The 27,710-nt window shown below is 36.7% G+C and overlaps 2 protein-coding genes across 2 annotated transcripts; one reads left to right on the forward strand and one right to left on the reverse strand.

Annotated features, from left to right (window-relative positions):
- Positions 1 to 1,442: 1,442 nt before the first annotated feature.
- On the reverse strand, positions 1,443 to 3,779 carry LOC120089088 (LDL receptor wingless signaling/trafficking chaperone). Its single transcript, XM_039046516.2, has 3 exons — positions 3,288 to 3,779; positions 2,833 to 2,961; positions 1,443 to 1,837 (listed from the first exon to the last, which is right to left on the reverse strand). Exons 1-3 carry the CDS (start codon positions 3,618 to 3,620, stop codon positions 1,658 to 1,660), a joined length of 642 nt encoding a protein of 213 aa, XP_038902444.1. The 5' UTR covers positions 3,621 to 3,779; the 3' UTR covers positions 1,443 to 1,657.
- Positions 3,780 to 12,472: 8,693 nt separating this feature from the next.
- On the forward strand, positions 12,473 to 27,136 carry BRM (transcription regulatory protein SNF2). Its single transcript, XM_039028235.2, has 14 exons — positions 12,473 to 13,212; positions 13,771 to 15,108; positions 15,227 to 16,552; positions 16,708 to 16,820; positions 17,081 to 17,168; positions 17,261 to 17,347; positions 20,219 to 20,311; positions 20,394 to 20,477; positions 20,559 to 20,762; positions 21,468 to 21,710; positions 21,788 to 23,359; positions 23,466 to 24,011; positions 24,625 to 24,876; positions 26,157 to 27,136. Exons 1-14 carry the CDS (start codon positions 13,030 to 13,032, stop codon positions 26,802 to 26,804), a joined length of 6,777 nt encoding a protein of 2,258 aa, XP_038884163.2. The 5' UTR covers positions 12,473 to 13,029; the 3' UTR covers positions 26,805 to 27,136.
- Positions 27,137 to 27,710: the final 574 nt, after the last annotated feature.

A 27,710-nucleotide genomic window follows, 5' to 3' on the forward strand; every position in this document is an offset into this window, starting at 1 on the left:
AATTTCACTTGTATAGACCTTATTTGAAAATCATTTGATTTTTAGTTTTTTGTTTTTGAAAATTAAGTTTATAAACACTATTTGTACCTCTAAATTTATTCATTTGTTATCTACATTTTATCAATGGTTTAAAAAATCAAATCAAAATTTGAAAACTATAAAAAGTAACTTTTAAAAACGTATTTTTGTTTTTAGAATTTGGCTAAAAATTTAACAATTATATTTAAGAAATGTGCAAATTATTAAAAAAAATGATAAAAAATATGCTTAATATTCGAAAATCAAAAATAAAAAATAAAACAGTTACCAAACCGAATTATAAAGTTTCTTCACTTTTAATTTCGTCCATTTCAATTAGCTCATAATTTGTTAACAAAATCTCACTTCTCTTTCTCATCCTTAACCAACCCCTCCTATCCTTCATATACGTCCATATTCTGTAGTTCTCTTTCCTTATTTTTATCCTAAAATAAAACAAAATAAATCAACCCCGCCTATTCGTCCTCATCATTTTTTTAATTGAATAATATATTAAACAATAATTATTTTAATTGACTGTTGAAAATATTAGTGCGATAAACCACGGTCTATCATAGGGAGACAACATCATTTTCTTATATTTATAAATAAGTTGGCTCATTTTATTTTATTTGAAAACAACCTTATATCAATGCTATAATCAACAATAAAACAAGTTTGTTCATACATTATTTTTAGGAACCATAATCATATTTAATTTGTTTAAAATCTAAACCCCTTTTTCTCCTCTTTTGATAGGACTTTGTGGCCAAAGTCGTGATGATGTGACAAGTGGTGCTTAAGTCTTTTATCTCATGGATTCATCACTCTCTTCTCTTAAGAAAGTCAGTTTCACATATTTCGTCATGACTATCTCTTTTTTGTGAGTTTGATTTTTAGACGTAGCGTATTCCCTTTGACTCTATAATCGTGTGGTTTCTAGAAATTTAAAACTCGATTTCGTCCAAAAGTTATATATATATATAGGAACCATAATCATATTTAATTTGTTTAAAATCAATATGGTATATTTTTTCCCCCATTGACAGGAGAGGACAAGTCTATTAATAAGTTAAACCCACGACAAACAATTTTATTTATTAATTATTAACAAAAGATGGGAAACAAAAACAAAAACAAAAGTTCTGCTTACAGATGCTTTCAACATCATTCAATTGACGTGTTAAAACTACCCTGCTTTTCAAACTCCCCTATTTTTCTATTAAATTATAATTATAATTTAAATTAAAAAGTCCACTGACAGCAGAACATTTACTCTACAGTATCCAAGAGTATGAAAAAATTATTCAAAGCTTTTTCCATACATCCAACGATGAAAAATTGTCGACTATGATCATGATAGCCTCATCGGATAAGAAATAATTTAACAACAAATTTGTATATATTAAAGGGACAAGAGATGATTTGATCAATTGACCCAAAAGAAATAACATTGAAGCAACCTGCTCTGATATCATATTAAATCACCAATTGACTCAAAAACTTAAATTGATAGATAAAGATAAATTTAATTATATATCACTGACAGCTACCACGAGATTCACGAGATTCACAAGATAAACAAATGAACAAAGCCGAAAAACTCAGTTTCAAGTTGCAGATTGGTACCATATTAGTTCTACAGTTCCTGATGTAATGGCTCAGCCTTTTCTGAAGAACCGGTGCCACCAGCTTTGTTCTTCTCTTTTTGGAGCAACTCAATGACTTCTTCTAGAGGAGGATCTCCAGGTCTTCGAAATACTTGGTCCCCAATTTTGATCTCGTATGATTGTGATTGGCTCAACACAAACTCCTTCAACTGCTCTCGAAAAGAATATTTAAAAGAAACAAACAAACAAACTGAATTTCAAAAGCTAATATCATGTGATACAAGATATGTTGAAAAAATTGAACTGTCTTTTCTACTAGGAAATGAAAACAGAGGAACAACCCATAACAAGTTTGATCAAAACTGGGTGTGAGGGATGATGTTCTTGGTACAACATTTTCATTTTTATTAGTTTGTGATGTCATAAAAGTTTGAGTTATATACATTGAGAATCACTATAGTTTTGCACATAAAGAGTAATTTTAAAAGAAAAAGAGCATTTAAGAACAAAAACAAAAGGCGTTTCGTTTCCAAATTTAAAAAGAGTTTTTTGTTTAAAGAAAAAGCTGTTCTATCCAACGAGTTCTCTGAATAAGAGTATATTTAAGAAGCAAGTTCTTAACAAACAGCTTAATTTTGAATATAGTACAACTTCATATGGTGGACTTTTATACTTTATTTATTAAACAGATTATAGATCTAGAGAAACAATATTGAGCTCTACTTATATTCTAATTTGATTTTTTTTCTCATGGGTTATAGAATATTTCTAAAAAGTTGATAAATAGTGTGCCTTTAGGTTTACCATTCTTGGACCGGATCTCCATATCTCATTTGAACCAAATATCGGTTTGAGCTTCATGGACTCTGATACCATATTAGATTACATGAGTTTCATCACAAAACTAATTCACACTGAGAGAAGTAGTTTATGTATCATATAAAATAAAGATAATATCTTGATTCTTCCAGGATAGGATCCTCAACAACACTATCAAAATTTCAAAAAATTTAGGATCAAACTTCAACGACAATATTAGAATGGTCCAAAACTGTTCAACTTGAACTATATACATAACCGGAATTGGGGCTAGGCCTATTGAATTGCATCCCAGAAACCGAAATTCAGTGCGAAATCTATTGTTCAAACAAATTGGAGAGCAATTAAGAAGTCTCGGTTCCAGAATCGGATAGTTAAAGCGTACCTCATTCAAGTCTCGTCCTCTCTCCATTGTGAACATGAGTGTATTAAGGTCTACCGCCATAAATTTTGCCTCAACGGATCCAGTTTTCAGAACTTTCGTCCATTGCATAGCAATCTCAGCCACCATATCCTAAAATCAAGAGCGATAAATGCTGGTAAGAAGTGAGCATATAAAGATGTTAGTCAACGAATTTATCGATTAGGATCCGAATATTCTTCCAATTAACAGAAAACACACAGGTTCATCGAGATTTTCAAGGTTTTTGGTTTCAAATTAGCATCTGATTACACCAATTCCCTGTCGCAAAGTCCAGATTCGACTTGTATTCGAATTCAAAAATCACTTCAGTAAAGAAGCCGGAACCAATTCGACCAGTAGCAATTAGGTTGTTCATCACTTTCCGGCATATGTAATTAATTAACATCTCAGTAACGGAGAATAGCGAAATTTCTAACCGGAGTCCGCCGAACGCCGAGCCGAAGCTTGACAAATCCCATAGTTGGACCAAAATGCCGATTCGTCATCTCAGCCTGAATCTCCTGAAACTCCATATTCGATAAATCGGCCGGCGGGAGGTCGAAATCGCTGGAGGCGGACTTTTTCTTGCCCCATTCCTTCCAAGATTCGTCCTCCTCATCATCAACCACGTCGTCGAGATCATCTGTAATGTGGATTCTTCGTTGGCCACCGTCGGCGAAGCGATTGAATCCGGCGTCCTTGAAAATGCCGGCGGCGAGGACGATGAGAATGAATACGGGTCGAGAAGAACGTGAGAAGCAAATTCTCATGGTTTTTTAGTCTGAAAAAATAAATTAAAAAAAAAACAAATAGAATTAACAGAAATAGCAGAGGCTACGCAGGAACATTTGTTTTGCGTGGACTATTTTGATTAAATATACATAAAATATGTTGTGACTTGCAATGAGCATAAATCAAGGAACGATAATTTGTATTAACAATTTCAAGGTTACATATTTTATCATAAAGAAATATTGTATATGCATACTTTTTTTTTATTATTTTATTTATATATGCTAGTCCATAATATTAAATTGGTAATTTATTTTAGTAAATGGAAACAAGTTTTTAAAAGCAGTATTTTACAGTTTTCACCTAAATAGTTATAAATATTGTTTGTAGAGAAAGATAAAATATAAATTTATAAAAATTTAAAGATGAATGCATGTGATTATCCGTTTAAACATATCTCCACACTAGACTATACATGATTCAATATACGATTTTGTTGTGTAAACACTAAGACCTTAATAGATGTAGTGAGGTAAATGACGTGACGGTTCTTTCGAACATATTTTCATCGTCAGATCATGAATTTTCATATATATAACCTATCATATCCATACACTACAATTTTAGTTCATATATATACTCCTCCCTTTTGTGTTAGGGATTTGATTTTTTGTATTTTACTCTTTTTTTTTCTTTTGGTGTAATAAAAAAATAGAGAGATTTGTACCTTTGACTTCAATAGACTTAGTACATGCTGACTACTATTCAACTATGTGAAAAACTTCAATTAATGGTTAAAATGAGAACTATGGTAGAAAATCCAACAAGAAAGATGTGCTAGATGCATACAATGTTTTTCATCATTTATATGATCACACAAATCCATCTTTTGTTCTCTAAAAGTTCAACGTCAGGAGAATATAGTGGATTCAAAACTCTAATATTTTGACCAAGAATATCTATCTTTTAAATAGCTATATTATGCTTGTATCGACACACGTAGATGCATTGATTACAATTAACAAAATGAAAACAAAGTGAACTTAATGATTTGTATAGGGACGTAACGACCCGACTTTTTAAGACATCTCATAGGGTCATTACTAAATGCGTGCATAAATATTTAAATTGAAAATAAGAAAACAAAATGGACTGTTTTTAAAAATAAAGAATTCAAAAAAATCATCTCAATAATTCATACCATTTAATTTAGGGTACCCCTAAAATATAAATTTTAAAATAAGTGAAATTAACTGAAAATAAAAATCTCTGACACCTAGATTATGTTAAAAAACAAGTTCATGGAAAGAAAATTGTAAAACATGAAAAAGACATATGAACTCAAATGCGAAAGCGGTTTCTAGTCCCATTGGCACTGTCACGAATTCCTCTTGTCAATTGTTTGAGTATCCTTGCACTTACCCGAAAAACATGTAAACATAAAGAATGAGTATAAAATACCTAGTAAGCGATCCCCATTACCGGGATCAGGCTGTATGTGAATATCTGGGCTATTGGGATAATCATATTGCAACTATTCTGAAATGGCTAACTAAGGGGGGTAACTTGTCTCGCTCTGCTCGCATGCCTAGTGGCCTAATGGCACATCGTCAAATAGAACATGAAAGTGAACCTGTCGATTCGCGAAGGTGTAACTCGCAAATGAACTTGTCAGTTTATGCATGTCTAGTGGCTTGATGGCGCATTGTCAAAACATAAAACCAAACTCGTCGGTCCACTGGAATAAAACGTGCGTCAAGACGAGATGGTAAATAGCCCCTGCAGGTATAATCATGCAACACATACATAAATCTCATGAATGATCCCGCAACATAAATCATGACATATCATATAAATTCAATCTGCTCATAATTTTTTAAGGATCCATAATTGAAGGGAACCGTGAGCGGAAGAAAGATCGTCCCAAATCCCATTTTTCATTGAATGTAAATTTTACAGTAAATTATGAACAAGATATGCATTTATGTAAATTACAGGATGCTATATAATTCGTTTTAGAAATCTTACCTTTGAATACTTTTCTTCAAGGATCACTCGAACAGTACATGAACGCCTTGAAGACTTTCTTCAAGAAAATCTCGATCAAGAACGAGAACACAACCACAATGGTTTCCTCAGTATTCTATTGTAGATAACCCGTGAGTGGTGAACTCTGACTATTTTGGAAAGAGGGAGATTTTAATAGAGAAGATGAAGTATTGAAATTGTTCGCCAACAAATCCAATAACTCACATAAGTCTCTTTTCCTCACTGTCAAATTTGATGATCAAAAGTCGTAAGAGAAAGTTTTCTTTTTAGAATGCTAAATATAACAACCACCCACTTACGTGGGTTGAGAGAAAAAAAAAAAGGGGGGAAGGGAGTTGTACTCCCTCTCTCATTTTTATTTAAAATAAACAAATGACATTTAATATAAATATAAATATGATAACTAACTTATCATATCATATGTATATTAAATTATATGTTATAATATAACATATAACCTATAGTTTTAATATTATATCATTTATAATATAATCTATAGTTTCTTTTCTCACTTATATGACATTTATATTAAATTTAACAATTGTGAATCTAATTTATATTAATGATAGTTGATTCTTATTCAAATATTTATATCATCTCAATTAATTTATAACGTATCGAATACATTACAATAATTATATCACGTATAATTAAAATAACTCAATTATATCATATATAATTAAATCCCTCTATAAGTTTGAACAATTCAAATTAATCCAAAAATCGATTCTCGTTTAATCCTATTGAGTTACCAATGAGACCTCATGGACCTATAACTTGAAGCTTCAACAGTACATGAATAATTAACCAAACTCTTTAATTAAATTATTCATCATCCGTTAATTATCGGGCACTCCACTAAAGACCGACAGTTGCACTCTTCACACTACATATATATTTCTGTGTCCATTTGATGTAACCAATCAACAATACGATGACCATTCACAAATTGCTCGTAAGTACGACTAGTTTTTCCTTTGTAGTTACATCTAACTTCGTAAGTACCACTGATCCCTTTAATGAATGATAGATCATAGTCCAACTCTGACTAGATCTTATCGGGCCAAGAGAAGGTGTGGCGTCACATTGTTCAAGTCTCGGGATCAGCCGTTAAGGGAGCAACTTATCTACTCACCCCAGCCTTGAGGAAAGAATGAATTCCTTCTTATGTAGCTGTGTTCCCATCTCCCCAATCAGACGAAACCCTAAAATGTTAGGCTTGTTGAGTCGGCGATCTGACCACTCTCACCTATACAAATAAAAGGACCACCCTCATAGCCACAAGTTCGCAACTAACTCAAGACTTAGGTCATGTTACCTATGGTCATCCTAGTGAAATGTAAGTCTTTATTATGAATGGTGTTATATAATGAGACTAAACATTTCGTGGTACGGTCTTATACAAACTTTTTTGTATAAAATATCCCCGTTCACATGTATATACACGAATGATCATGATCAGATCATTTGTAGCACTTTACAACAATCATAACACCTACAAAACGGGTCATACTCGTAGTGTCACTAAGATAAGATACTCAACCTTATCCATCTACTACAAACCATTTAGGTTATCACTTAAACATGATCCACCCGTATGTCTTTACATATATGTTTAAGCTACAAGATAACTTTGGATGTCAATTTATTGGTTTGTAGTTAATGCAACTAAAAAATAGAATAAAATATCATATATTTTATTTAAATAGACAATGAGTTTGAATAAAATATCATATATTATATTAAATGAACAATGAGTTCGTTCAATACATTTACAAACTATAAGACCTTACGAGATTTAAGGCATTGACCCCAACATGCCCAATATCACATCAAAATCATGCATGTCCAAGACTTTTAAAGTCACATCTAGCATACGGTTCACTAATTCAGTCTGACATGCTTTTATCTTTTATTTCACTAACATAATTTATCCAAACGGGGTAGAAACTGATAAAACATAGTGTAAAGGATCTAACTCTAATATAACATGCTTAACAAATACCGACGGCGTAAATGAATTAGATGTTCCATAATCAAACAACACTAACACATAGTGTCCCAAGATTAGAAAGCATACCTATCACAATACTGTCTGACTTATCGGCCTCTTATCTGGTGGTCAAATAAACACGACTTTTTTGTTGGTGGTGTCTACTCGAATCCCTGTCCATGACTTGCAGACTGACTCCCGTAACCTGGTGTGTTTCTATTAGGGCATTTATCAACTATGCGCCTCTCCTACTTGCAATGAAAACAGACTCTGGAGCCAACCAAATATCGTATTCAGTGACGTCTTCCACATGTGTTACACACTAGCCAACTTCTTTCTACCATTCTTAACTCGGCGGCCTGTTGCTTAAAGTGTCGAAACTGTCTGTCTGTTCTGGCTCTTCCACTGAAAATGAGGCTCGAAAGCTTTCTGATCTATCTTCCTCTTCTGACCCGAGGAAGGTCCTACGCCAAAAGCCCTTAAGTGCTTATTCACCAACTGAAAAGTCCATCTCAACCGCCAAACGAAGTGCTTCAACGTGAGTGGTCAGTTTAAAGGCTCGCATAATACCCTGTATATCGTCCTTCAAACCCTGAACAAATCTTTTTGCTCTCGTGTTCTCTGTAGCAACCAATTCCAGAGCAAAACAGGACAATGTGTTCAACTCATTGTCATACTCCTCCACAGACATGTGCCCCTGCTTATTGTACCTCAAGTTAACAAAGAAGTACTTTGCATAGAAACGCTCCTTGAATTGCTCCCACGTCACTGGTTCACCTCCTGCACTTATCATCCTTCTGTCGACTGCCACCAAATTTGTGTTTTATCAGTAAGCATAAAGATGACACACTACACTTTCTAATCTTCTGGGCATTTATATAATGGGAAATTGTCTAAAAAATTGAGAACCATAACTCTGCATTAATAGGGTTTTTCAATGACCCGTTGAAGGTACTGATGTTGTATTTCTTGAAATCCCACAAGTATTTGGCCTCTATTGAAAAGTCTGATATGCTTTGGTTCTAGGTTAAGTTATGAGTCTGAACTTGCGGCGTCTGAACCTACGAGGGTGGTAATTGTTGGAACTGGGCAAACTGGGCCATTCGCTCGTCCAACATTTTCCCCTACTTTGCATCGTTGATATGACTGCTTCCCCTATAGTTGCTGCCAAATCAATGAACTCCGTCGAGACGAATGAGGGAATCAGTGTTTTCAAAAGCATAGTCATGTTCTAGGCTTGACTTCGTGTCAGGGTTCTCTGCCACTCTAACCTAGAGGGGTCTCTATGTAGCAAAGGATCCTCTCGTACTAGAGGATTCTCAACTTGTGAACCTTGAATTTATGGATCCCCATCATGTGGATCCTGATCTTGAACCATCAGATTCTGTCCTTCAAGATCTCGCTACCTTCTGGCAATCACGTGACTGCCTATTTCCCTAACACGTACCATTTTCTGGCAATCGTCTGTAACCAATTTTTAACAGTTTCTTTATCAATAAAATATACCAATCATGATTATAAACTTAATATGAAAGTACATGATATTTTGAAATTTTTTCTTAAGGGACATACCCGACAATGACGAAGAATTTGTAGATGGCCAAAAGGGACAATTTGGACTTACCTGGTAAATCATTCTACAAAACCTAAAACATGGACTCTGATACCAACTGTAACAACCCGACTTTCTAAGATATCTCGATGACGAAGAATCCGTAGATGGCCAAAAGGGACGATCTGGACTTACCTGGTAAATCAATTTACAAAACCTAAAATATGAACTCTAATACCAACTGTAATGACCCGACTTTCTAAGACATCTCATAGGGTCGTTACTAAATGCATGCATAAATATTTACATTGAAAATAAGAAGAAACAAAATTGGACTGTTTTTTTTTAAATAGAGAATTTAAAAAAGATTAATCTCAATAATTCAAACCGTTTAATTCGAGGTATATTTAAAACATAAATTGGAAAATTAACCAAAAATGAAAATCCTTGACACCTATATTTTGTCGAAAATAAGTTCATGAAAAGGAAACTGTAAAACGTGAAAAAAAACATATGAACTCAAATGCAGAAACGGTTTTTAGTCCTATTGGCAGGGTCACAAATTCCTCTTGTCAATCGCTCGAGTATCATTGCTCTTACCTGAAAAACATCGATAAGATGCTTGTCAAAATTTTGATGCATAACTTCAAATGAGGCTTGCCCATTTTAGACATGAAGTTATTTTGTCTAAGGAACAGTGTCCTAAGACACCTAAAAAAGTTGAGGAAATTAGACGAATCAGCTGATTGTAGCCTGATGTATGTAATGTCATGTACTAGATCTGATATCTGCTATGCAGTGGGATAGTCAATAGATATTAGTCTAATCCATGATTTGATCACTAAACCACCGTTAAGAACATCCTCAAATATCTTCGGAGAACGAGGGATAACATGCTCGTGTATGGTTCTAAGGATTTGATCCTTACAGGATCAACGAACTTTGATTTCTAGACTGATAAGGATTCTAGGAAACCCATATCAGGATCAGTGTTCACTCTTAATGGGTGAGCAATAGTTTGGAGGAGCACCAAGCAAGGGTGCATTGTTGACTCCACTATGGATTATGAGTATGTAGCAACTTGTGAAACTGCCAAGGAAGCTATATGGTTCAATAAGTTTATGACTGATTTAGAAGTGGTTTCAGACATGTCAAAGCTTATCACTCTTTATTGTGATAATAGTAGTGTTGTGGCTAATTCTCGAGAGCCTAAGAGTCACAAACGCAGGAAGCATGTAGAGCGGAAGTATCATCTCATTTGAGAGATGGTGCATCGAAGGGACGTGATCGTCACGCAGATAGCTTCGGTGCACAACATTGTTGATCGATTTACAAAGGCCCTCACAGCTAAGGTGTTTGAGGTCACCTACAGAGTGTGAGTCTACGGGACATGCCACATCTAGTCTAGGGCAAGTGGAAGATTTTGTATTGAGCGCGTATTATGCCCTAGTTTTTCTGTCTTGTGTACTTTTGTATTAATATGACTTTTACGATGTATATCTCACTAGATTTAGGACAAGTGAGAGATTGTTGGGGTTGATGCCTTACATTTCGAGGGTCATGTAGTTTGTAATTGTAATGTACAAACAATATATTTATTTCATAAAATATAAGTTATTTTATTAAAGATTTAGTAGCATTAACCCACAAAACCAATAAACTAACATCCAGAGTTATATTCTGTAGCTTAAATATGTATGTAGAGACATATAGGTGGATCACATTTAAGTGATAACCTAAATGGTCTGTAGTAGATGGATACAGTTGAGTACTTTATCCTTGTGACACTATGAATACGACCCGCTTTATAGATGTTACACTTGTCGTAAAGTTCTATAAATGATATGATCATAATCACTCACATAGAGACGTGTAAGCAGAGTGTTCTATATAAAAGGGTTTGTATAAGATCGGACCACGTAATGAATAGTCTCATTATATAACGCCGTTAATAATAGAGACTTACATTTCACCAGGATGACCATAGGTGACATGACACGAATCCTGAGTGAGTTGTGAACTCTTGCCTATGAAGGTGGTCCTTTAATCTGTATGGTTGAAAGTGGTCAGATCGCCGACTTAATATGCCTACCATTTTGGGGATTCGTCTGATTGAGGTGTTGGGAACACAGCTACACAATATGAAAATTCACTCATTCTTTAATGTCGGGGTAAATAGATAAATTGCTCAATTAAGGGTTGATTCCCAGGCTTGAACAATGTGACGTCACACCCTCTATTGACCTGAGAGGGGTTTGGTCATAGTTGAACTGTGGTTTATTGTTCATTAGAGAGATCGATAGTACCTAATAAGTTAGATGTAATTCCAGGGCCCAACTGTACTTACGAGCAATTTGTGAAGGGTAATTATACGGTTGGTTGGTTATATCAAATGGACACAAAAATAAATCTGTAATGTGAATAGTACATCTGTTAGTCTTTAGTAGAGTGACCGACCATTGATGGATGTTGAGTAATTTAATTAAAGAAGTTTAATTAATTATTCAAGTACCTTTAGAACTTCAATTTATAGGTTCATAAGGTGGTCCATAAGGTCACTTCTGTAGCTCAACTGTGATTACTGAGAATTAATTTTGGATTAATTTTAATTATTCAAGTTAATTGAGGGAAATAATTATATGTGATATAATTAATATAATGTATTTGATATATAACGTTTATTTTGAGAGGAATTAAATATTTGAATATGATCCAAATATTAATGGTTTGAATTAGATTTATATAATTAAATTTATTATAAATGTGATTTATATTAAATTTCTAAAATTAGACTTAAATTGGGCTAAATCAAAGTATAGGTTAAATATAAAAAGTTAAATACCTAATATATTAAAAAAAATATAAAATTCTAGTTGGGGTCGAGGTCGAGCAGAGATACTTTCTCCATTCCCAAACGGGGACTCTAAAGAGGTCTCAATTTGACCCATCCTCGATCAACTGAGGATTCTTCATCCCGATCGGAGTGAGACCCATGGAACTCGATCCATAGAATATTACCAACTTTAAAAAGAGAGAAACCCGAGATTTAGGTACATCCTGTGGCTCTATTTTAAATATCAAATGATCCTAAAAAAATTCGTACCTTTTCAAAACTCAATAACCAAACCAAACACGCATTCAAACCTTTAGTTTTCTCAAATGTTTATATATTCGTGATAAATAGGGAAAGCGAGGGTCAGTCAATAAATAATTAAAATAATAATGCCCTCGAAATGCATTATGATTCATGAGTATATAAATACGAAAACAAAATTTGATAGGACAAAATTGTAAATAGGAGAGTTTCGAGAGCTATAGTTGCAATAAAAAAAAATGTAACTGCAGGGATTTGACCCAGACTCAAACCTCATTCTTCGCATAAAGCCATAAACTCCGTTACCGTCCCTTGAGATAGAGATAGAGATAGAGAGAGAGGGATTGAAAAATCGGAAGAAAAAAAAGAAAAGAAAAGAATTTTTAACGCCTTGGAGGAAAATTGCCAAATCAGTGATTGCGTCAACTGAGCTTTACTGGTTGAGCCCTAAGTCCGATCCCGTTGCCCATTTTCCAAAAATCTCGCTGTAGAGAGAGAGATTTTTTCTTACCTTTTTTTTCTTCTTTTTGTTTGGATGAAGGGTTTTGAACATTGGGATCGGGGGGTATATATAGGGTTTCCGTTGAATTTTTCTTGGGATTTTGATTTATTAAACTTTCCCGTTTTATTTTGATTTTTGTCCTTTTTTTTTTTACCCGGGAAGTGAGAGGAAAGGGAGATTGTTTCGTTGTTTGGGTTTGTTGGTAATAGAAGTAGAAAGAAGTGGTGTTCATAGTTTTAGTTTTGGTTTAATTTTGCATGCAATCGGGTGGGGGTGGCCCCCTCCGGAATCCGGGGTTTCCGGCCGGACGGGCGGCATCGACGACATCAGCTGCGGCGTCGCCGTCGTCATCCTCATCGGCGGTGTCAACGCCGCATTTGGGGTTTGATTCAATGCAGCAGCAGCAACACCAGCAGCAGCAGCAGCTAGCGTCTAGGCAGGTAAAGTTGGTTCAATTTCTTTAGTTTGGTGTTCTTATTGTGTTCGACGGATTGTTCAGTTGGGTTCTGAAAATTGAGTTGAGTTCTTTTGATGTGTTATGGTTTTGGCTACCATTTGCCAGCGTCTTAGTGGTGTAAGTGAAGTATGAACTTGGTTAATTTACTTTGATTTGCTGCTGCATTGTTGCTACTCCATGAGCAGTTTCTCGTAATGGGTTTGGAATGGATTTCTCAATTTAGGCATTCTTTCGCCTGGACGGCAGGTTCTTTAATTAACTTTGTTTCATTAGCTCGTTATTTTGCCGAATCAATCAATTGTGAAGTTTATTGGCTTTCTTTTTTTTCCCATCTCTTTTCCTCTGGGGGTGGTTTTGGGGAGGAGGGGATTGCACTGTTTCTTTCTTTGTTTAACCAGGGTATTTGCATCAATGAATGCTGGTAGCTTTAAAAAAAATTGTGCACACATGTTGATCAAGCATCGAAGCCAAGCTGGTGTTTTATGATTTTATTATTAATTTTTTACTGACACGTTTGACAATTTTGATTTATGTTATTCAGTCGCTACAACATCAATTACTCAGGAAATCTGATGGAAACGAAGCCCTTTTATCATATCAAGCTGGTGCTCTCCAAGGAGTATTAGTTGGGAACAACTTTCCTCAGTCACCTGGTTCCTCACATTTGCCTCAGCAAGCGAGAAAATTCATTGATCTTGCTCAACAGCATCATAGTTCATCTCAAGAGGGCCAAAACAGGAGCCAAGGTCTTGAACAGCAAGCACTGAATCATCCCATGCATCAAGCTTATCTGCAATATGCTTTGGCTGCTCAGCAGAAGTCTGCGATGGCAATGCAATCACAGCATCAGGCCAAAATGGGAATTATGAACCCTCAGTCTTTTAAGGACCAGGAGATGCGAATGGGAAATCAGAAAATTCAAGAACTCATTCCCACTCAGGTCTCTAATCAAGCATCAACATCTTTATCTAAAAACTCATCAGATCATTTTGTACGTGGTGAAAAACAAATGGAGCAGGGACAACCATCAACTTCTGATCAGAGAGCTGATTCAAAATCTTCTAGTCAGCTTCCTGCCATGGATAATTTGATGCCTGTGAATATGACACGGCCTATGCAGGCACCACAAGGTCAACCGGGAATAATAAACATGACAAACAACCAGCTTGGCATGGCTCAGTTGCAGGCGGTGCAAGCATGGGCTCTAGAACGCAATATTGATCTTTCACTACCTTCAAATGTCAATATTGTTTCACAGCTTTTTCCAATGCTCCAGCCTAGAATGGTGGTTCCTCATCAAAAAGCTGAAAACAATATGGGACCACAGTCATCACCTGCTGCTGTCTCCAAACAGCAGATCAATTCTCTGTTTGCTGGGAAAGAGGCTTCTGCCCATGCTAATTCATTAAGTGATGTATCTGGACAGTCAAGCAGCACGAAAGCCAGGCAGATAGCTTCGACAAACCCCTTTGGTCAAAACATGAATGCCAGTGTTGTTAACAACACTAACCATGCCAACATTCAGCAGTTCAGCATTCCTGGCATGGAAAACCAGTTACCTTCTAGATTACCAGTTTCTGGAAATACAATACCTCCAGTACATTCTTCTGAATCTTCTGGGAATGTGAACCAAAACATTGAACGTTCCCTTCAAGGAAAGACATCGTTAGGTACCCAAGAGAATTTGCAAACACAGTATGTCAGGCAGGTGAATCGATCATCTCCACAAACTGCTCTTCCTACTAGTGATGGGGGTTCTAGCAATTCAACCTTACCACTAAGTGGACACTCTAATCAGACAGCACAACAGCGATTTGGGTTCACCAAAAATCAATTACATGTCTTAAAAGCCCAAATTTTGGCATTTAGGCGACTAAAGGTGTTCTCTCTTCTTCATAATATGTATATTTTTCATTGCTAGCTTAATGATAGATCCTTTTGGTTTATCTTTTGATGGATGGAGTTTTTATGTTCTTTTCATTTCTGTTTCTTGACAGAAAGGAGAAGGTACATTGCCACAAGAACTTCTAAGGGCTATTGCTCCTCCACCCCTGGATGTGCAGCAGCAGCAGCAGCAATTTCCACCTCCTGGAGGTACTAGTCAGGATAAACCGTCTGGAAAGACTGTGGAAGATATGGGGAATGTTGAGGCTACTGAGAAGGACTCGTTGGCTCTTGCGTCGAGTAATGGGCATAGATTTCCAAGAGAGGAAGTTTCAACTGGAGACGACAAATCAAAGTTGTCAACTTCGGATGTGCAACCTATGCCCCTTGCAATGAAGGAAACAGTACCTTTGGGATCTTCCGGAAAAGAAGAGCAACAAACATTGGTCTCTGTTAAATCAGATCAGGAAATTGATCGTGGTTGTCAAAAGCCTCCTGGTAAAAGTGATTTTCCAGTAGAAAGGGGAAAGGCTATTGCAAACCAAGCTGCTGTACCAGATGTTACGCAAGCTAAAAAACCTGCGCCACCTAGTACACCCCAGTCAAAAGATGTTAGTGCTGCTAGGAAGTATCATGGACCCCTTTTTGACTTCCCATACTTCACTAGGAAACATGACTCATTTGGTTCAGCAATGGCAGTTAATAACAATAACAATTTAACGCTGGCTTATGATGTAAAAGATCTTCTTTTTGAGGAAGGTCTAGAAGTTATCAATAAGAAGAGGACAGAAAACTTAAAGAAGATAGGTGGTTTGCTGGCTGTCAACTTAGAGAGGAAAAGAATCAGACCTGATTTGGTAGTACGATTGCAAATTGAAGAAAAGAAGCTCCGACTTTTAGATCTACAGGCACGTCTGAGGGATGAAATTGATCAACAGCAACAAGAGATAATGGCAATGCCTGATAGGCCGTATAGGAAGTTTGTGCGTTTATGTGAGCGCCAACGTATGGAGCTAACTCGACAAGTACAAGCCTCTCAGAAAGCCATAAGAGAAAAGCAACTGAAATCTGTCTTTCAGTGGCGTAAAAAACTTCTAGAGGCTCATTGGGCCATCCGTGATGCTCGGACTGCACGTAACAGAGGAGTTGCCAAATATCACGAGAGAATGTTGAGGGAGTTCTCCAAAAGAAAAGATGATGATAGGAACAGAAGGATGGAAGCTTTAAAGAATAATGATGTTGAAAGATATAGAGAAATGTTGTTGGAGCAGCAGACAAGCATGCCTGGTGATGCTGCTGAGAGATATTCTGTTCTGTCATCATTTTTGACTCAGACTGAAGAATATCTTCATAAGCTAGGAAGCAAAATAACTGCTGCCAAGAGTCAGCAGGAAGTGGCAGAGGCCGCAAATATTGCTGCAGCTGCTGCCCGATTGCAGGCAAGTGCCCTCTTTTTGATGGTCACTTTCGATCAGAATGGTTATTTTTTTAGTGCCATAACTTGTGAGGAACTACGAAACTTTGTTCTATACAACCTGCTGAGTGCTAATTTGGCAGGTTCATCTCAATTCTGCGTTCTTTTTTGTTGAATTAGGGTCTTTCAGAAGAAGAAGTTAGGGCGGCAGCTGCTTGTGCAGGAGAGGAAGTTATGATAAGAAACCGTTTTATGGAAATGAATGCTCCCAAGGATAGTTCATATGTGAACAAGTAAGTTCTCAATAATGTATGTTAGTATGGTTCACAATATGATGAATGCTTGGTTCGCTGCTGAGGTTCTGTGCTTCAGCTTTGTTTCAAGTTCTGTATTTTTCTCTGCTCTTCTTCCTTTTGCTAGATCTAGAGGGGTCCGTTTCTTTTTAATGCTATCACACTGAACAATTTTTATCTAACTCTTTCTGGATGAAGAGCACTTACAGTATCATGGACTGTCTGTAAATTATTTTCATCTGTCTTTTAATTTTTCTCAGGTACTATAACCTTGCTCATGCTGTGAATGAGAGAATCGTGAGGCAGCCCTCAATGTTACGGGCTGGAACCTTAAGAGACTATCAGCTTGTAGGTCATCACAATTAGAATGGTTCTTTCTAGGATTTCAGAGCACCTTTTATCTTTCTGGATCAGTCTTAATAATTTTTGTTATGTTGTAGGTTGGGTTACAATGGATGCTTTCACTGTATAACAATAAATTAAATGGAATCTTGGCAGATGAGATGGGTCTTGGGAAGACCGTGCAGGTACTTTCCATTTGTTCGATTGTAATCCTTCCAATTTTTGTGAAATGTTAATGTGGAAGTGAGAACATATTAATTCCTTGTAGTGTGGGGTAACTTTATGTACGGCGGCTAATGTTTGATTGATTTATAATTGTGTTAGGTCAGCAAAATTTCCATTCTGGTTAATGGTAGGCCAAGGGGAAAGATTTTTGTGATGAGAGGTCTTAGGGACGATGATCCTAGGCCATTCTTTCTTTTTAATTTGGTGGCGAACGTTCTTAGCAAGTTAGTTTATCTGAGTGGAGAAGGGTGTGGTGGAGGGCTTTATCTTAGGTTCCGATGGAGTTTGGTTGTCACACCTTCAATTTGCTGATGGCACTCTTTTCTTTTTCTTTTTCTTTTTCCTTTTCTTTCTTCTTCTTCCACTTCCACTTCCACTTCTTCTTCTTCTTCTTCTTCTTTTGGGTTATGATAAGGAAGCTCCTTTAGGAATCTTAATGGCTTTGTCTTTCTTTGAAGCTAACTCAGGTATAATGATTAATTGTCAAAAAACTATTTTTGGCTGTGAACTGTGAGCTTGCTAAATTAAATTATGTGGCCTCCTTGGTGGGTTGTAACATCACTCAGCTTTTGGGTGCTTGTCTTTGCCCTTCCTTTGGGAGATGGCCCGAAATCGGTGCATTTTTGGAATTTGGTGGTGGAGAAAGTTCGACGAAAGCAGCCGTTTCTATTAAAAAAAAGATTCACAAATGGTTGTAGTCGTGGAAAAAGGCTTTCTTGTCTAAAGGAGAAAAACTGACTTTGATTCCGTCGATGTTGAGTGGGCTTTTGCTTTACTTTCTTTCCCATTTAGGATCCCCGTTTCTGTGGGAAGAAGTGGACAAGGGGGAGGGGTCCAGCAAATTGGGAGGTTGGTTTGACGTCATTAGAGAGTGGGGATTTTGGTATCAGTAATCTGTGTTTAGGTAAAGAGGCTCTCTTGAAGAAATGGTTGTGAGCATGTGTAGGCGTCTCCCTTTTGAGTTGGTTTCAGGTGGTAGGTTTAAGAGTTCTTGCAAGGGCCCTAAGTCTACTATTGCTTCTGGCATTCCTATGTGTGTTTAGTTTGTTAAGTGCTCTATTGGGGACGAGCTGTATACTTATTTCTGGGAGGATATTTGGGTCGAAGAGAAACCCTTGTGTGCTTTGTCCTCATCTTTATCATTTGTCAGATTGGTGGTTGCATTTGGTGGTTTATTGGCTTATATTATGCCTTCTTCCAATAGATCTTCCTCTCTTTCCCGGGGTTTTCACTGCCCACTCGTAGACTATAATTGGTCAATCTCCTTTTTGTTATTTCTGATAATTTTACTAGTGTGGGGTGAAGAGATTTTAGATCATGTGTTCAGAAGCCCTCTCACAACTTTTCGAGTAATGTTTTCTCCCAGAATCTTTGTCCCCCTTCTCCCACTTGAGGCATTTTCCTCTCTTTGGATGGTTATAATTCCTAAGGAAGGAAAATTCTTTGCCCGACAAGTTTTGCTTGGAAGAGTGAATACTCAAGACTGTATAGGGAGGCTTTCCTCCATGATGTTACTACCTCATTGGTGTGTTCTTTGTAGGAGACTGGAAGAGGACCTTGATCATTTGCTTTGGGATTGTGATTTTGTTTGCTCTTTGTGGAATCGGTTCTTATAGATCTTTGGGGTTGCGCTGGCTTGTAATAGAGGGTAATAGAGGGTGTTGTTCGATGTTTAAGAAGGCACTCTTGAATCTCCCCTTCCATGACAAAAGGAGGGTTCTTTGACAATTTTGTTTCTTCTCTTTGTTGTGGGGCATTTGGCTTGAGAGGAACCGTAGATTTTTTCGTAGAGTAGAGAGGTCGGGGAAGATATTTGGGATTTTTCTTATAGGCAACTTATAATAGGGTGTTTTGTAATTATCAGCTGACCATCATTTCGATCAGGAACCCCTTCAACTGGGTGGGGGTTGGTTTTTTTTTTTTTTTTTTTGGTGGCCGGTATATCCTTTCATCTTACTCAATGACAACTTATATTATGGAAGTGGCCTCTCTTCTTTCCTTGATTGAGAATTTTGACTTTAGACGTGGGAGGAAGGATGTGCGTGTGTGGAGTCCTTCCCCTTCGGAGGGCTTCTCTTCTAGGTCTTTCTTTATGTTTTTGACGTTGGAGGAAGGGTGTGCGTGTATGGACCCCTCTCCTGCCGTTGAATTGGTCTTTGACGTGTTATGGAGGATAAAAATTCCAAAGAAAATCAAGTTCTTTTCTTGACAAGTTTTGCTTGGGCGCGTGAACACTACGGATAGGTTTTTGAGAAAGAGGCTTTCGCTTATGGGCCCTTGGTGTTGCATCCGTTGTTGGAAGGTGGAGGAAAACCTTGATCACTTTCTCTGGAAGTGTCAGTTTGCAAGATCGGTGTGGAATGACTTCTTTCTGGAGTTTGGTTTTGTGCTCGCTCGTCATAGGGATGTTCGTTTGATGATTAGGGAGTCCCTCCTCCATCCGGCTTTCAAAGGGAAAGGTCGCTTTCTTTGGGATGTTGGGATGTGTGCTATTTTGTCAGATCTTTGGGGGGAGAGAAACAACAAAGTGTTTCGTGGGATGGAGACCCTAGTGATGTGTAGTCCTTAGATGTCTCTTTTTGGGCTTCAGTCTCGAAATTTTTTTGTAATTATTCCCTAGGTAACATTTTACTTAGTTGGAAGCCATTTCTCTAAGGGGTTTTGTGGGGTTTTTTTTTTTTTTTTATGTCCTTATATTCTTTCATTTTTTTTTTATCAATGAAAGCAGTAGTTCCTATGAAAAAAAATGAAAGCTTTTATTAAAAAAGAAAAAAAGCTTAATAAGATTAAGATCTCTTTCTGGTACTTTATTCTCTATCTTTCTTTTGCAGGTAATGGCATTGATTGCTTATTTGATGGAATTTAAAGGGAACTATGGCCCCCATCTTATAATTGTCCCCAATGCTGTTTTGGTCAACTGGAAGGTCAGTAATCTTTTCCTGACCATTTGGCAACTACAATTAAGAGCTTAATTATAATAAGAACTGGTAAATGAAAATCTTGCAGAGTGAGCTCCATACTTGGCTACCATCCGTATCGTGCATTTATTATGTTGGTGGTAAGGATGAGCGGTCAAAATTATTTTCTCAGGTAAGAGATGTTTTGTTTCTTATTTCTTTATAATTGAGGTGTCAAGCGACTGAAATTTCTTCTCTGCATTATGTTGTACAGGAGGTTTGTGCCTTGAAATTTAATGTTCTCGTGACAACTTATGAGTTTATCATGTATGATCGCTCAAAGCTTTCAAAAATTGATTGGAAGTATATTATAATTGATGAAGCACAAAGAATGAAGGATAGGGAATCAGTTCTAGCTCGTGACCTTGATAGGTACAGATGTCAGAGGCGCCTGCTCCTAACTGGGACACCATTACAGGTTTGTCAAGAAATTAGTCTTTGTGGCAGCTTGTATGTCAATAGTAGCCTTTTCTAGTATCGCTAGAGTAAAAAATGATCAATGATCGAATAATTTGGATCTGCTGGGTGTGTGGGTATGTTGCTTTCTGATTATTTCTACTATAAATGACTTCCCTGTGGCCTAGAAAATATGTAGAGAGTACAAACATGTTTTAAATATTGTTCATATAAAAAAAAAACATGTTTTAGATATTGTTTGAGAGTCGGCTGTGTAATCTCCAAAAGAAAATTTTCTGTTCAGACAAGGCATTGCGTTATGATTATTTTACCTTCCACAACATATCGGCTGAGAAATTATTTATTGCATTTAAATTAAATCTCTGTTCCTCTGGTCTACCGTTAGAAAAAGCATGCAAAACAGAAATAAAAGAAGTGTTATTGCATCAGATGGGTGGACATAAATTCTGATTAGTATTACCATTATAAAATCTCTTGAAGAATTGCTACTATGCCTTCCTATCGTTTACTGTGGTAAAGATGATACACATCTAAGTTTTAGTTTTGTAATTTAGAAAACTTTTTAAGACTCAATTCAACTTGATGGAGAAGTAAGCATCTTATTTGGGGTACTGGGGGTAATGTCTTGTTATGAACTTGTGACTTATTCATTCACTTTTTAAAATAAGTTTTGTTGAGCGAACATTTCATGAATCTTATTTTGCAGAATGATTTGAAGGAACTTTGGTCGCTTCTTAATCTGCTTCTTCCAGAAGTGTTTGATAATCGAAAAGCTTTTCATGATTGGTTCTCGAAACCCTTTCAGAAGGAAGGCCCCACACCGAATGCTGAAGATGATTGGCTTGAGACTGAGAAAAAAATTATTATTATCCACCGACTTCATCAAATTCTTGAGCCATTTATGCTCCGTCGTCGTGTTGAAGATGTTGAAGGATCACTTCCACCGAAGGTATGATTTTGTTGCTTCTTCTGTTTGCATTTCATTTAATTTGGTCAACTAATGATGATGTCCTTGTTGAAATTCAGGTTTCCATAGTGTTGAGGTGTAGGATGTCAGCCTTTCAGAGTGCTATATATGACTGGATTAAGTCCACTGGCACTCTTCGTGTTGATCCAGAAGATGAGAGACTGAGGGTTCAGAAAAATCCGAATTACCAGCCTAAGGTTTATAAAACATTGAATAACAGATGTATGGAACTAAGGAAAACTTGTAACCACCCGTTGCTTAACTATCCATATTATGGTGACTTCTCCAGGGACTTCCTGGTAAGATCATGTGGAAAACTGTGGATCCTGGATAGGATCCTCATAAAACTTCAGAAGACAGGGCATAGAGTACTGCTTTTTAGTACAATGACAAAACTACTTGATATATTAGAGGAGTACTTGCAATGGCGGCGACTCATATATAGAAGGATTGATGGAACAACTAGTTTGGAGGATCGTGAATCTGCCATAGTGGACTTCAATAGTCCTGACTCAGACTGCTTTATATTCTTGCTGAGCATACGGGCTGCAGGTCGTGGTCTTAATCTTCAGTCTGCGGACACAGTTATTATCTATGATCCTGATCCTAACCCTAAAAATGAGGAGCAAGCTGTTGCTAGAGCACACCGTATTGGACAAACAAGAGAAGTCAAAGTCATCTACATGGAAGCAGTGGTTGACAAGATCTCTAGTAATCAGAAAGAAGATGAGCTAAGAAGTGGTGGGTCAGGTGATTTAGAAGATGATTTTGCTGGTAAGGATCGATATATGGGATCTATTGAGAGTCTTATAAGAAATAACATCCAGCAGTATAAGATAGATATGGCAGATGAGGTCATCAATGCTGGGCGTTTTGATCAGAGAACAACACATGAAGAGAGGCGCCTGACTTTAGAGACATTGTTGCACGATGAAGAACGATATCAAGAAACTGTCCATGATGTACCTTCCCTTCAGGAGGTGAATCGGATGATTGCTAGAAGTGAAGATGAGGTTGAACTGTTTGATCAAATGGATGAAGAATTTGATTGGACAGAGGAAATGACACGGTATGATCAGATACCTAAGTGGCTTCGAGCAAGTACAAGAGAAGTAAACAATGCTATTGCTAATTTATCCAAAAAACCTTCAAAAAATATATTGTTTGGTGGCACGTATGGCTTGGAATCCAGTGAATTTGGCTCTGATTCATCCCTCAGAACTGAAAGAAAAAGAGGGAGACCAAAGGGTAAGAAGATCCCCAATTACAAGGAAATGGATGATGATAATGGAGAGTTCTCAGAAGCAAGCTCCGATGAGAGAAATGGGTACTCTGTCCAGGAAGAAGAGGGAGAAATTGCAGAGTTTGACGATGATGAATATAGTAGAGCTATCGAGGCAACACAACTTAACAAGGATCAGATGGAAGATGGTCCAGATTGTGATGCTAGATATGATTACCCTCGGGCTTCAGATAGTGCTAGAAATAATCATTTGCTTGAAGAAGCTGGCTCTTCAGGCTCCTCTTCCAGCAGTCGAAGGTTGACACAGTTGGTGTCTCCTGTGTCTTCTCAGAAATTTGGCTTCTTGTCTGCCTTAGATGGAAGGCCTAGTTCCCTTTCAAAGAGACTGGTAAACTATTCTCTTCTCTTTTATACTTGTAGTTTTATGTTGGGATGTTGGCCTTTGTCATATATATATATTTATGCATTTTCTTTTGCTTTTTAACTTTTTTCAGCCTGATGAATTAGAGGAAGGGGAAATTGCAATATCTGGCGATTCTCACATGGAGAACCAACAATCTGAAAGTTGGATTCATGATCGTGAAGATGGGGAAGAGGAACAGGTACTGCAACCCAAGATAAAACGTAAGAGGAGTCTCAGGCTTCGGCCGCGCCCTCCAGCTGAAAGGCGAGAAGAGAAGATATATAATGAGTCCCAATCACTTCAATATGGAGATTCTTCATCTCCTTCTCCGTTCCTAGCAGACCATAAATTTACCAAATTTAAGAATGATCCCGAGGCTAAACCTTATGGAGATTCGAATTCCTTGAAGCATGAACAAAATGAATCATCTTCAAAGACTCGGCGTAATTTGTCTGCTAGAAGGATGGCTCCTACATCAAAATTGCACTCTTCTCCTAAATCTAGCAGATTGAATTCTTTGACCGGATCTGCAGATGATGCCGTTGAACATTCTAGAGAAAGTTGGGATGGTAAACAATTGAATGCTGGTGGAAATTCAGCTTTTGGTTCTAAGATGCCTGACATAATCCAGAGGAGGGTACGTACCATAAATTTAAAAAGACATCCTCTTTAAGGAAGGACATGATTATTTGTCTATATTCTTCCATTATTTCTATGTGCATTATTTATTCTTAGACAACCTACTGGACTATAGGATATTGTCTCATCCTTTCCAAATTGAAGTTTACACTTACTCCGTCCATGTCCTTTTCAGTTATATCACTAACATAATTTACTTCTACTTTGGGTCTCTCAGGCCTTTGGGTTTGTTGTAAGTCTTCATTTTATTGGGTAGATAATGAAGCGCTTGGTCTAGTAGAGATGCACGATTGTAATGTGATTTGGTCTCATTTGTATATAAATTTTGTGTGTTTTTTGTGCATCAGAATCTAAATAGGGTTCAACTTGGATGGAAATATACTTGATAATGCTTTTAGAAGATCCTGTCTTGATGAAAGTTTCCTTAGCAATTGCCTTTTCTTACAATGTAGTGCAGTCTCTGAGAAAACTTAGTTTCATGCGTTTTATTGTTATATTGCAACATTTAGTATGGAATTGTTGCATCCTATGATGAACTTGATGACCCCTTTCTAAGTTTTAATGGTTGTAAATTTTATTTTGAACTTACCTGAATTTTTAATATTTTTCAGTGCAAAAATGTTATCAGCAAGCTTCAGAGTAGAATTGACAAAGAAGGGCATCAAATTGTGCCATTGTTAACAGATCTGTGGAAACGGATCGGGAACTCTAGTTTATCAAGTGGGGTCAGTAATAACATTTTGGATCTACGGAAGATTGATCAACGCATAGACAGATTAGAGTACAATGGAGTTATGGAGTTGGTATTTGATGTTCAGTTTATGTTGAAGGGAGCTATGCAGTTTCATGGGTTCTCATATGAGGTATGATTTTAATTGTTTAGTTTTGCTTTTGTCTGGACAAAATTTCGCTGTACTTTCTGAGACTTAAATGGACGAGATCTAAATAAACCATGTAAAACATCATTCTTTTTCCTCCTTTCCATTGGATCCCGCAACTGTAGCTTGCAGCTATTCCTTTTTCCCCATAAATTCTTGCTGTTGGATTGTCTTTTTCTTTCCCCTTTGGCATCTTACTTAGAGTGCGCATTAAATCCTCCTATTCTCGGTGACATATATGTGTATATATGTATATTTTAATGCAATTTTCTGAAATAATTGAAACTAATGCCGAAGAGTGGATTTGTGGTTTTCTGGTTGTTTTCCTTTGGATCTGGATGCCTGTCATTCTTAGCTAACGGCTACTAACCCTCATTTTTCAATGTTCACGAGCTTTGGATATGCTTTGATTTTAAAATATACATATATGTGTATATATGTATATTTTAATGCAATTTTCTGAAATAATTGAAACTAATGCCGAAGAGTGGATTTGTGGTTTTCTGGTTGTTTTCCTTTGGATCTGGATGCCTGTCATTCTTAGCTAACGGCTACTAACCCTCATTTTTCAATGTTCACGAGCTTTGGATATGCTTTGATTTTAAAATATACATATATGTGTATATATGTATATTTTAATGCAATTTTCTGAAATAATTGAAACTAATGCCGAAGAGTGGATTTGTGGTTTTCTGGTTGTTTTCCTTTGGATCTGGATGCCTGTCATTCTTAGCTAACGGCTACTAACCCTCATTTTTCAATGTTCACGAGCTTTGGATATGCTTTGATTTTAGTAATCTCCAACAAACTAAAAGAAATATGGTAGATATGCTACTTTATCAAGCCCCCTAAGTGCAATTTCTTGATCGGTATTTGCAAAGACTAGAAAAGTATGTTGTTCGGCCTTGAGATAAGTCTCCATTGGATCTCATTTTGGCATTGATTCCTCCACACTTGTGCTATTTTTGGCTAGTTGTGTTTGTTTGGTTCGTCATAGTATGTGCTCCCACATCAACAAAATTGAAACATTTACATTTTACAAAAGGGTGTATTCTGTATGTTCAAATCGCTGAGGCCAAAATATATGCTAGTAAATCGGTATAATATTTTATAATCATACTTCAGCATTTTTTCATCAGAACTTGAGTTGCATCTCTTTTTGCATAGGCGCGTCTTATATGTCTCTACGCTGACTTTCAGTTCTTTTATTCTCCGACAACTGCAATTAAAATTTGAAATTGTGTTCCTTTAATGTTGACGTGCAGGTAAGATTTGAAGCCAAAAAAGTACATGACCTCTTCTTTGATATTCTGAAGATTGCATTTCCAGACACAGATTTTCGAGAAGCTCGAAATGCTCTGTCATTCTCAAGCCCAGGGTCTTCTGCTGCTGCTTCTTTGAGGGAGAGACCTGCTAGCCAAAGCAAAAGACAGAAGATGATAAATGATGTGGACACCGACTCGGGCCCGCCGCATAAATCACTGCATCGTGGACCTATGTCCGGGGAAGAAACGAGGGCCACGAGAGGTCATTTGTTGGCACAAAAAGAATCAAGATTTGGTAGTGGAAGTGGAAGTAAGGATCAATATCAGATAGAAGAACCCCCACTTCTTACTCATCCTGGGGAACTAGTTATCTGCAAGAAGAAAAGAAAAGACAGGGAAAAATCAATAGTTAAGCCAAGGACTGGATCTGGTGGCCCAGTCTCGCCGCCTGGTGTTGCTCGTGGCATTAGAAGTCCAGGTCCCGGTTCAGTTTCAAAAGACAGCAAACAATCTCAACCCTCTGCACATTCTCAAGGATGGCCCAACCAGCCTCAATCTGCGAACGGCAGCGGTGGACCTGTCAGTTGGGCAAATCCTGTTAAGAGATTAAGAACAGATGCTGGAAAGAGGAGGCCCAGCCATATCTGACTCTATAGGTTAGTATATGAAATAGAGATTTAAAAATCGAGCTCAAGCGATGAGGATACTGGTGAGACCCCTATCGTTTTGTAAAGGTGCCGACAGCTCGTGGTGTTAATAATGTAGGTCTTTGCTCTTCAATGCATTACATATATAGATCCTCCAATGTTTTATATTATTGAAATACATCTTTACATCTTATAGTTAGATCTCTGTACTCTAATGGCTATATCCTTCAAAGTTACTGTTGTATTCAATTATGCCGATTGATAGCAACTCTGTTTCTTTGGCGCAAATATTGAAAAAAAAAGGGGGAAAAAATAGTTGTATTGGCCATACAATTTCATCCATTTCTCTTTAATCACCTAATATCTTTTCGCAGTAACATTGTTATTATTATTTAGTAAAGCAAGCAACCCATCGATCCCTACACGTTTTTTGTTTTTTTTTGTTTTTTTTTTTATATAAAAAAAATCAAGTGGACGTGTAATAAGAATATTGAAATTCATAGGTCTTGTTTATGTGTGATTGATTCTTAAATGAGTTTTGTAGGAGTTTGTTTAGCATAATAAGTTAAGTCAGAAGTGCTTGATGAAATATTGTTCTGCCCATTTTGATACTTTGCTTCTTGAATTGTATCCAAACTGAAGCCAATTGTAGAGCTTGGAAATTTTTGATTGAAAAAACATTTTGGTCCTTGAATTTTTTTAAGAAGTTACAATTTAGTTCATAAATTATAGTTGTTTAGTTTTTGTACCTTCAAATTTATTACAATTTAATTTTTAATACTTTGAAATTTATGATTTTCTAGTTTCTATCCTTAAAAAAAGGAAATTCAAAATTAAGTCTTAGTTTCGATTACGTAATAGCTTATCATCTATGGTTTATAAAAAAATTTGATCTCGAATTTGTTTA

The sequence above is a fragment of the Benincasa hispida genome, chromosome 1 (genome assembly GCF_027475165.1).
Source record: "Benincasa hispida cultivar pf3 chromosome 1, pf3_genome.v1.1, whole genome shotgun sequence".
Lineage (NCBI taxonomy): Eukaryota > Viridiplantae > Streptophyta > Magnoliopsida > Cucurbitales > Cucurbitaceae > Benincasa > Benincasa hispida.

Excerpts from the sequence above, each read along its gene's own strand:
- LOC120089088 (XM_039046516.2), bottom strand. The coding sequence starts at position 3,620 with ATGAGAATTTGCTTCTCACGTTCTTCTCGACCCGTATTCATTCTCATC. Across the intron at positions 2,962-3,287 it reads TCGGCGTTCGGCGGACTCCG|GATATGGTGGCTGAGATTGC; the intron begins GTTAGAAATTTC and ends TCTTGATTTTAG. Across the intron at positions 1,838-2,832 it reads GAGGACGAGACTTGAATGAG|TTGAAGGAGTTTGTGTTGAG; the intron begins GTACGCTTTAAC and ends TTTCGAGAGCAG.
- BRM (XM_039028235.2), top strand. The coding sequence starts at position 13,030 with ATGCAATCGGGTGGGGGTGGCCCCCTCCGGAATCCGGGGTTTCCGGCC. Across the intron at positions 21,711-21,787 it reads AAGGATCACTTCCACCGAAG|GTTTCCATAGTGTTGAGGTG; the intron begins GTATGATTTTGT and ends GTTGAAATTCAG. Across the intron at positions 24,877-26,156 it reads TTCATGGGTTCTCATATGAG|GTAAGATTTGAAGCCAAAAA; the intron begins GTATGATTTTAA and ends GTTGACGTGCAG.